This window comes from Sinohyriopsis cumingii, chromosome 3 (genome assembly GCF_028554795.1).
Source record: "Sinohyriopsis cumingii isolate HCF-2022 chromosome 3, ASM2855479v2, whole genome shotgun sequence".
NCBI classification, from domain to species: Eukaryota; Metazoa; Mollusca; class Bivalvia; order Unionida; family Unionidae; genus Sinohyriopsis; species Sinohyriopsis cumingii.
The window spans coordinates 76,121,171-76,133,005 of record NC_142963.1 but is presented as its reverse complement, the minus strand read 5'-3'; the positions used below and the strand labels follow the sequence as shown (position 1 = coordinate 76,133,005).

At 33.2% G+C, this 11,835-nt stretch overlaps 1 protein-coding gene across 1 annotated transcript in view; it reads right to left on the bottom strand.

Moving 5' to 3' along the window:
- Positions 1 to 527: 527 nt before the first annotated feature.
- Positions 528 to 11,835, bottom strand: part of LOC149803137 (cholesterol transporter ABCA5-like) — a 95,843-nt gene continuing 84,535 nt past the window's right edge. The window contains exons 26-29 of the mRNA XM_089952758.1: positions 8,670 to 8,789; positions 6,627 to 6,904; positions 4,408 to 4,463; positions 528 to 1,538 (exon numbers count right to left, since the gene is read on the bottom strand). Of these exons, the coding sequence (XP_089808884.1) occupies positions 1,440 to 1,538; positions 4,408 to 4,463; positions 6,627 to 6,904; positions 8,670 to 8,789 (553 nt within the window). The 3' untranslated portion in view covers positions 528 to 1,439. The remainder of the gene's footprint in view (positions 1,539 to 4,407; positions 4,464 to 6,626; positions 6,905 to 8,669; positions 8,790 to 11,835) is intronic.

The window sequence follows — 11,835 nt, the reverse complement described above, 5'->3', positions numbered from 1 at the left end:
TGCTGAAAGTTTATTCGAATAGGAGTTTCAGCGGACAGAGCAGAACATATTCATCATCAAGCGAGTAATAGCAAGAAGAGGTAAGCAAAGTTTGGTTAAATGGAGAGGTTATGGTGACAGTTTTAATAGCTGGATACCAATTGGTGAAATCAATATTCTTTTATCAGATTGCTAGCGATCCAATCCAGTCAAAGTAAATATTTTTGTATTTCAAAAAGACAGACTTACATTTCACTGGCCCGCACAACGAAATCAAATGTTGTCTTCGGGTAGAGTGTAAAGCGGAGTGCTCGCACTCTCCCATCAGGTTAAAATCTTAACAAAGAGAAAATCAAATTATATATTTTTCGACGGTCATAAACTTCTAGCCGTTCACAATTCATGAACGGCTTTAACAACTCCCAGAATATCTGATGTTCAGAGACAGCAAAATTAAACATTTTAATCTTTTTATCGAAGTGATATTTTACATTATATCGCGATTGTGTTGCGACGTAAGCGTGTTCATCTTGAGGTACTATACCTGGTTCATCAGCAAATTTATTCTCAACGACAAGAAACAAATACGTGTCTAGATCAAATGCGGAGTGTAAAATACTCTGATTCTTCAAATCTTGACTGCTAGCAGTATTGAGACGCTTTGCATGCTGATTCTTCGAATCCTGATGTGATTCATGTATGCATTTTGCAGTATCACAATGGATATCAGAGTAAAGATCTGACAATTTTTCACGAATAACAAATATTTATACCTCAGAGTCTGATTGTAGTCCTTTCTAGAAATATTTATCCATCAGTCCCATTGTAATACTTTATAGAAATATTTATCCATCAGTCCCATTGTAATACTTTATAGAAATATTTATCCATCAGTCCCATTGTAATACTTTATAGAAATATTTATCCATCAGTCCCATTGTAATACTTTATAGAAATATTTATCCATCAGTCCCATTGTAATACTTTATAGAAATATTTATCCGTCAGTCCCATTGTAATACTTTATAGAAATATTTATCCATCAGTCCCATTGTAATACTTTATAGAAATATTTATCCATCAGTCCCATTGTAATACTTTATAGAAATATTTATCCATCAGTCCCATTGTAATACTTTATAGAAATATTTATCCGTCAGTCCCATTGTAATACTTTATAGAAATATTTATCCATCAGTCCCATTGTAATACTTTATAGAAATATTTATCCATCAGTCCCATTGTAATACTTTATAGAAATATTTATCCGTCAGTCCCATTGTAATACTTTATAGAAATATTTATCCATCAGTCCCATTGTAATACTTTATAGAAATATTTATCCGTCAGTCCCATTGTAATACTTTATAGAAATATTTATCCATCAGTCCCATTGTAATACTTTATAGAAATATTTATCCATCAGTCCCATTGTAATACTTTATAGAAATATTTATCCGTCAGAGTCTGATTGTAGTACTTTGTTGTTTTCTCTCCTCTTCTCTACTACTTTCCATTTCACTTTCATCAAGCTGCTTGTTGGCAAATTCCAAGAATACCTACCAAAATAAAAATCTTACATTTATATTAATAACATGCAAGAAGGATTATCTAGTGAGAGGCTTTGAAGTATGTGTAACATTCTGCCTTGAATATGGTAAGACTATCATATAATTTCATTTTGAGTCCAAATTGATTCCAATTAGTAGGTCCAGTATAAGTAAATGATTTTTTGATAGATTAGTTCTTGGTTTTGGTACCTTTAAATGTAGGATTGACATTGTTCTTAACGAGCATGCATGTAGTGTTCAGTTTGAAACAAGCAAGCAATTTACACAAGTGGTCTAAGAGGGCCTGATGCAATATTGACTTTACTTGTTTTACTATAACAAAATATTTCCACTAAATAATAAAGGCACAACTATTATGCATAGTCTCTGGCTCATAATTAATCAGCCAAGATCTTTCAAAGTAAAATTTACAGATGAATATTTTATTTCTGCCCAATAGTCTCATGGCTTTCACACGAACTGAAAATAAATTCACAGGGGTTTTTAAAATGTAAAGCCATGGGTTTCTTTATTCTTCAAAATTCATTTTGGAAGTCCTTCAGGATAAAATCCTATTGGTATATTTTGTTTTAATTAGAAGCTAAAAGTACAAATGTAAATTTCAAAACAAATTTGAATATATTAACTGAATATATGAAATGGCATAAAATAATGCACAAAACATGTAATAAAAACATGTCAGTTGATTCAAGAACTTTAACATTTGTTTCCTAGCAACAAAGTCTATTTCACTAAACATATCAAATTTGCTTCCAAAAATTTAAGAATTTCAAATTCATTAAAATAATTTGATGCAAATAAATTTATAAACATGGACATAGCTTGCTTTTAAAGAAATAAGTTCTTAGTGGAGCAAAAGCAACAAGAAAAAAAACCCACATTTACTTGCAAATAAACATTAATAATAAAATGTTATATTTTAGTAAAATAAATTTAGTCTTTAATTATAGTAATGCATATAGTTTGTGCCAGCCTGCAACTGTACATTATCTCTAATAATATTTTCATTTTGTAATTTGTCTTTAGTTATAAATTACAATTTTTTTGTATTGTATTGTATAAGGTATACTATATTTGTAATACATTTATATTTAAATATGTACAAATGGTGTTCTAGTATTTTTAAAATCTGATTGACATCATTTTTAGCAAAGGCAAGAAATCTGTGTAACCCAAGCCTGTTAGTATCCATAGTCAATATCATACATAACTTCCTTTACAGTGTACCCTTTAGAAAGAAGACACGATTTCAATGAAAATAATGATTAAATTGCATGTCATTTGAGAAATATTTCAAACTGAATGTAATTATTATGTGCAGATCTAGCATATAATAAAACTCATTGGACATGATGAACTCATCCAAGAACTCCATAATAAAACTCATTGGACATGATGAACTCATCCAAGAACTCCATAATAAAACTCATTGGTCATGATGAACTCATCCAAGAACTCCATAATAAAACTCAATGGACATGATGAACTCATCCAAGAACTCCATAATAAAACTCATTGGTCATGATGAACTCATCCAATAACTCCATAATAAAACTCATTGGTCATGATGAACTCATCCAAGAGCTTCATGATAGACTCATCCAAGAGCCTTGTGATAAAACTCATGAGATCTTGAACTCATCCAAGAACTCCATAATAGAACTCCATAATAAAACTCATTGGACATCTTGAACGCATCCAAGAACTCCATAATAAAACTCATTGGACATCTTGAATTCATTGAACATCTTGATGAACTGATCCAAGAACTCCATAATAAAACTCACTGAACAGCCTGATGAACTCATCCAAGAACTCCATAATAAAACTCAATGAACATCTTGATCCAAGAACTCCATACTAAAACTCACTGAACAGCCTGATGAACTCATCCAAGAACTCCATAATAAAACTCATTGAATATCTTGATGAACTCATCCAAGAACTCCATAATAAAACTCATTGAACATCATGATGAACTCATCCAAAAACTCAATAAGAAAACTCATTGAACATCTTGATGAACTCATCCAAGATCTTTATAATGTAAACCCATGTTCTAAGTTTAATTAAAGTGGGATCAGAAATACAGCTTCCAGAATTGTGACAAGCTCATCCAGTCAGATGCAAAATCTCTTAATGAGTATGCATGTTTCGTGGTCATCACTGAAATTATCAGAGATCTTGATATACATATGAAAATCAGATAAAAAATATGGCTTCCAGAGTGGTAAAAAAACTGGGCCAATCTGATACAAGATCGCCTCAATTAACATATGTTGATCTTGTTCATTATCAAACTTTTCTGAGAACTTTACGATAAAAGTCTAATCAAAATCAGATCAGAAATATGACTTTCACAGTAGTAACAAGTTCAGCCAATCAGATGCAAGATCACCTCACTAATATGAATGGATTTTGTTCATTATCAAACACACCAATCTTTTGATGATATAGGTATATATTCCATGCTTCATAAAAATCAAATAAAAAACATGGCCTACAGAGTAGTAATGTTGACCAAGAAACAGATTCTGGATACAGTGCTATACCATAAGCTCTGCTTGTCATTATGGCCAGGTGAGCTAATAAGGTGTTACATCATGAAGGACTAATCAGTAATGTAATTCATACCTTAGGTCTTTTCTCACTGGCTCAAACCAATGTCATGTTTAAATGTCTTAAGATCTCCAGGCCTGAGTGGATAAAATCTATGTAAGGTTGAAGAATGAAACACCAAGTTAATGGCATTTAGACCAAACTTCCAAGCTTACTCTCTGGGAAATGCTGTCATCATCAATTAGCTGGTGATTTAAACTTTAGTGTTTCACAAATAACTTATTAATGGTAAACTTACCTGTTCAAGAGTTGATTGACTGAAACTATACTCTTCAATGTCATGGTCCCTTTTACCTGTGGAAATTAAAATGGAAATTATAAATATGAATTTTGCAAACAATCTGAAGAATAGATTGACTTCAACAGAACCTTTTTGTAAAAAATAATGCTATGTTGTCAATATATAATTCAACCAGGGACCTATATAAGTAATGTAGGTCCCTGGTTAATGTACATGTAAATGTAATGATGTAGGTGTTTATTAACTAAAACTAAATATGGATGTGCTTACCAGGAGTCTTGGACTAGTAAGTAAGTAGTCTGTAATGTTTGACATGTTATGTTTGACATGGAAGTACTGTTACCTAGTCTCTGATCAGTAAGTAAGTTATTGTTATCTTTAGCATCCAGAGAGTACTGTAATCAGGACTCTATTAATAATTCATATAAACAATAAGTTTATTATGTTAGACATGTTTTTTCCAAGATGTGAGTACTGTAATCAGGAGTATTGGACTAGTAAGTATCTTTATCATGGAGTACTATAATCAGGAGTATTGGACTAGTAAATATCTGTATCAAGGAGTAGTATAATCAGGAGTATTGGACTAGTAAGTATCTTTATCATGGAGTACTATAATCAAGAGTATTGGGCTAGTAAATATCTGTATCAGAGAGTACTATAATCAGGAGTATTGGACTAGTAAATATCTGTATCATGGAGTACTGTAATCAGGAGTATTGGACTAGTAAGTATCTTTATCATGGAGTACTGTAATCAGGAGTATCGGACTAGTAAGTATCTTTATCATGGAGTACTATAATCAGGAGTATCAGACTAGTAAGTATCTTTGTCATGGAGTACTGTAATCAGGAGTATCAGACTAGTAAGTATCTTTATCATGGAGTACTGTAATCAGGAGTATTGGACTAGTAAGTATCTTTATCATGGAGTACTATAATGAAGATTTTCTGACTAGTAAATAAACAGTTTGTTATCTTTAATATGGATGTACTTTACTTAGAAGTTTCAACTGTGAAGAGCATGTAGCCACTGTAAACATAAACTGTGATGTCATTGGACAAGATCTAATGGCAGCCAGCAGTGACAGATAAAAGCTTTAAAGCAGAAATGTAATATAATTTTTTTTGGTGTGGGAATTATATAAAACATGTCTTCCATATAAATTATATGTGATAAAGAAAATACAATATGGACCTTTCCTTTAATCACCTCTTTGAGTGCGATAACAAGTTTTAATTGGTTTGTCATTGGAATGGTGTTAACAAGAAATTATGGATCATACCCTGCAAAGAGATCATACATTTAGTAATGGTCAACAGTTTGGTTATTGAATCGATCTAGAATGGTTCTTCAGCTATTACTATGAATATATTTTACTTAATTGTTAGTTTTTGAGAAGATGTTGAAGTAGCAATTGTTTATGGTTGATCCACAAAGAATGACAGAGAATGTACAAAGAATGCAGGTAGCAGAATGTGATATGTTTTCTAAGAAAAATATTATCGTGAGGTAGCTTTGTGCTTCTGCGGACAAGTCAGAAGACTCCAGCATATCAGAATACAAACATTAGGTACATACTAATATACTGACTTAGTTTTGCCTGTTGATACAGCAATTGATGTAGAAGATATAGGACTCCAATGAAACTTGATGATGATGATGATGATGATGATGATGATGATGATGATGATGATGATATCACTGTCACTACCAGAAAAGTGATACCTATCAAATATAATATTTTATAAGTCAAATCCAACTGCAAAACTGAATCATCCCAGATCTGTTGTTGCATAATGGACCAGCATAATGTAGTTTGTTAGTACTAATCAGTTTTTAGTGATCACCTGAAATTAACTAGGGTTCTCTTGGGCAAATAAATATCAAAATCAGATTCACAGGCCTACCAAGCAGTAATTTAATGACTACAATAGTCCAACAAAAATTCAGAAGATTTAAGAAGGCAAAAAAGGCACTTGAATGTAAAACTGTCAGATTTCAAAATTATCCTGTTTTCTTCTTACATGTCATTAACAAGTATTATCCTTTGTATATTTTGTAAGTTTTGAAGAAAATATAGAACAATTCATGACAGTAGCCCTTGAGATCGAAGCATAAGATTTGTTTGCCCCTGCTCACATGAGTCTATAGTTCATAACTGAGATTAAACAATAGTTGCATATAAAATATGTCATGAAGTTCTTTTTCATTACCTTGCTCTAAGACAGCAAACACCTTTCCCAAAGACTGTACATCACTCATTGGAATCTTGAACTGTGCTCTCTCTCCGAAGCATTCCAAACGTTTTGCTTGTGGAAACAAATTATGAATAAGGTCTTCCAGTTTTTGCATACTCTGACTGATAGTGCCAGGAAGCACTGTATCTGTTGAGGATGACCTTGGACCTGTTTGCGTCTGTTGCTTTAGCTTCACTTCCAGTAGATACCCACTACCATATTTCATCCTTAAATGTTGACCTGATCCAATGCACCTGATGTTAAAGAGAACAGCCTAAAAATTTTAATAAAAATAAGAAGAGAAAAATTCTGCATTCCTGAAATATCACGTCTTCCCTTTAATTCTTTGAACTTTAACGCAAATCACATGGCATCTGTAATGATCTCTGGGGAAATGTGCAAATACTGATGAGAAGGTAGATTTTGGCATTGACAACAACAGCAGAAATAAACTTGGCTTCAGATCGACAAAATGTCTGAGGGACAGAATGACCTCATTAGTTTGCCCATTGCAGCTTTCATCATAAAACGTTCACATTTATTTTATGTAATTCAAGTAAAAATGTTGAGACAAACTTCATATCGCTGAGATGTTTCAGTGTAATGTGGATTTTTTTAGATGATTCATTAGGCAACAGAAGAACCATTACTAAAACCTCAAACCTGAAATTGGTGACTGTTAACCTTTTGAATCTTCCCAAATATCATTGATGTGTATATCCACTGTTGTGTCATGATAGATATTACGATACACTGTTCGAATACAAAATGTATCATGATATATAAATGCTGATACAATATTATCATGATACACTGTTCAAAAACAAAATGTATCATGATATATAAATGCTGATACAATATTATCATCAACATAGCTTTAACAATCTTTCAGTCATATTGATATGATGTCTGCAGTGTAACAGTTTATAGTGCTGTATATTACTGGGGCATCATGCTGCAGACATGTAACACCATGTCCCACCCAGACACATTATCCTGACACCAGGCCAACCAGTCATAATACTAACATTTTAATTATAGCACCAAGCAAGGCAGTGCTAGTACAATTTTTTAAGTCTTTGGTATGACTCGGCTGGGGTTCAAACCCTCGACCTTCTGCATCTATCATGCTAGACAAGTTCTAGTACAATATGTATCAAGACTGACAAGTCTTGGTAAAATATATATCATGATAGACAAAGTCTTGCACCAATACTAATGCTGGGTAAAATAATGAGCTTCATTCTGTCAATGCAGTACCACTTTAATTTTAAACATATGAATAATCCAAATTTGGTCTTTTATTACAAAATTCAAAATAAAATACAATATGAAAGAAGCTAGAACAGTCAAATCGTAATACATTTTTTCTTCAAATTTCAAGTGTAGTGAATTTATAAAATGACATAATTACCTTTTGTCCTCAGGTTGTATCATGCATATTGCAATATGCAGGTAGAATTATGTTTTGTATCATGATAAACATCTCAATATTCCTGAAATTTCTTGCAGTATTGTTACATGCCTATGCCAACTACAGCCAAGTATCGAACATGGCACTGTGGAGATGGGGCAGATACTTGCTGAACAACTATCATCTCAAGACGAATATGTCAAAATTAACAAATGACTGTCACTATCACCCTCTGAAACACTATATCCTGAGTTGACCATTTTGGCAACTTAATGTAGTAAACATGGATAACAGTAAATGATGCTCCATACAACATGGCAGCAATATAAAAACATTTGTAAGCATAAATATAAATGATTATGAAAATAAGGACAATATTTAATTTAAATCTCTCTGGAGGAGTTAGGGGTGGGGAAGAATATTTATTATGGGTGCTACCAACAGAAAGAATAGAAATTCATAGAGAAGAGACAAATAAAAAATTAGTTCAGACCTTGCCATCTACAGAATAAAATCAAATGTGCATTCACCTTTCTCATTTAGATTAAATGGAACAGTGCTAACAACCACTAGATAAAAGTATTATCAAAGTAGAAATCACTCACTCCATTTTGCCGTTGACCATAATGCAAATTCTTGAGCACAATGCATCTGCCTCTTCCATGTAATGTGTTGTCAGTATGGCGCCTCTATCTGAATTCTGGAAACTGGCACATATTGTATCCCTAGAAATAAGACACAGGGTTATTGCAGCCTTTAGTATTAATTTTGCAAATTGTAAAACAAAATTTATTTTAAGTACTTTCAAGATATTTGATTGATTGGCGTTTCTGGCACATCAACACACACAAAATTATATCTTGCCAAGACAAGTGGAGTAAAGAAACTTGTCCAGGGATACACCTGATTTAGTCTGGCCTGGATTCATGGTGGACATACCACAGAACACATCTGATTTGGTCTGACCAGGATTCAGGGACACACCACAGAACACACCTGATTTGGTCTGGTCAGGATTCAGTGACATACCACAGGACACACCTGACCTGATCTGACCAGGATTCAGTCACACACCTTTGAGCCACTATGGCTCATTATCTGTCAAGATGTTGGTGGTTTTGTTTTGATTTAAAAACTGGAGAAAGCTTGGCAACACTTACAAACTATTTATCCACACATGTAGTGGAAAAGGAGGTTTAAGGCAGGGCTACAAAGTGAGTGTATTAGTGCTTTATTATTAAAGTCCCATTTCTAAACTGAACAAACCTAATTTGTTTTAATTTAATTATCATTGCTAACATATGCATAGAATGGTATACATGTTTAGCTTGGTTTATGAAAGAAAATAAGCATTACAAAATATTGATTCTTAAAACTTGGTACATGTAATATTTTTAGCAAAATTAAATTTTTGAATCAGCCCATTTATACATATATACTTCTTTCACATCAATTACAAAATAGCCTTGACCAGGCAATGCTTACAAATGCCCTTGACCAGGCAATGCTTACCAATGCCTTTGAACAGGCAGTGTTTACAATGCCCTTGACCAGGCAATGGTTACAAATGCCCTTGACCAAGCATTGTTTTTATCACTGTTCTACCTTTTTACAATCAAATATTTTTGTTTAAGTTATTCTGAGGAAAAGCTTCGGAAAAGATTTTGACTGAAAAGGTTGCTACAAATTTAAATTTACTAAAACTGAAATGGACTGGGTCCAGGCTAAAGCAGAAATAAACTAGTACAACAAAACAGGCCTAAAGCTACATCTCACAGGATAAAAATGAAGTGAACACATGGACTCATACCAAGATTGTGATAATGAAGAAACTTTGTCACAAGATGCAACATTACACTTATAAGTTAAACAGGGTCACATACTTACCAAATATGAGAAAAGATGAAATCAAGCTTGGTCAGGGTATTTGAATTAAGTCCCATAACATATTTGCTTTAAAATCCATTAAGTCCTAGAAAAGGGTTTGATTTGGTTTCCTATGACACAGCAATACAAAAAGGTGATTTAGTGATGTGACAATTGAAGTAGTCCAACACTCCTGACTATGGTACTCCATGCCCAGGAACAGGATCCAACCTGGACTGGACCCAATAGTAGGATTTGCATCTGCACTCTTTCAGTCACAAGTCTGACAAGCCAACCACTGAGCCAATATGGCTCCTGTCTCTGTTAGTCACCTGGTACAACATGCAGAAAGGTGCATGGGGACTATTTAATCTTCAAAAGTGATTATATGGGCAACACAATTTATTAGCAATAACAGCCACACTCATTGTTAAACAAGAAATTAACACAAAAATGTTGATATGGAAAACTGAGAATCAAACATCACCTAGATCTTCTTAATAAAAAGTCCCAAACAAAATTAGGTCACAATCCATGAATCCTTCAAGAATGTTTGCACAGAAATGGAATTTGTGATGTAGAGGCAAATTTCTAAGTCAAACAAGTAAGTCATTTCAATATGACAAAATAGAAACATGAAAGATAAACATGCTCTAGATCTCCTAATACAAAACCCCATTTGAAAAATTTTCAGTCCAGAAGTCCTTCAAAAGATATTGAGGGAAACAAAATTTGTCACTTGATGTAATATGACAGACAAGGGTAACACTACTGATACTTGTCCCCACCATTTAATATAGAAGGGATATCAAAAAGCAACGAGTCTAAATGCTGAAAGAGATCAGAATGAGATGGAATCAGGACAAAACAATTACTGAGAACAGAAGTTGCTGGTGGTCTCTGGCAAATACTGATTGTTCTAAAAGCCAACAATAGGATTTGGTTTGTAAGGAATTAAAAGTGACACTATCATGACAAAATAAATTTGCCCATCAAGCCATATGCATGGACTAGCATCTACTTTTCTGTATGATTTGAATTACAGTCTAGAAAACTAAGTGCCTGTTCACACTTTATTTGCTTTGATCAGCATGTGAGAACTGTTAAAACTGTTTAAAAGACAGAGATATACAAGGTCAAGATAATAAATTTGGTATAAAAAAAAGTTCATAGTCATAAATTTAAAATCATAGCCCAACAGATAAAAATGCAAAACAAATCAGAATTTTACCTCTTTCAAAAAGTTTCTTATTGACTGATTTATGGAGCAGGCAGTTTGCCAAGAAACTAGGGAACATATGGCAAATACAAGTTCAAGTTTGCCTTAAGAAACTAGGGAATCTATGGCAAATACAAGTTCAAGTTATGCAGGAAACTAGGGAATCTATGGCAAATACAAGTTCAAGTTTGCCAAGAAACTAAGGAATCTATGGCAAATATAAGTTCAAGTTATGCAGGAAACTAGGGAATCTATGGCAAATACAAGTTAAAGTTTGCCAAGAAACTAGGGAATCTATGGCAAATACAAGTTCAAGTTTGCCAAGAAACTAGGGAATCTATGGCAAATACAAGTTCAAGTTATGCAGGAAACTAGGGAATCTATGGCAAATACAAGTTCAAGTTTGCCAAGAAACTAGGGAATCTATGGCAAATACAAGTTCAAGTTTGCCAAGAAACTAGGGAATCTATGGCAAATACAAGTTCAAGTTATGCTTAGCTGCAGCATTTTCCAGGATTCCATTGTTCAAGGAGAACACTGCTAATTTAAACAGATGATGATGATGAATCCTGATTGGTTTACATTTTTAGGAAAGCTCTTATAAAACAAATGTAAGGCTGCATGTAATAGTTATTGGTGATGATAATGGTGATGATGATGGTGATGATGATTATTGATAGTGGTGT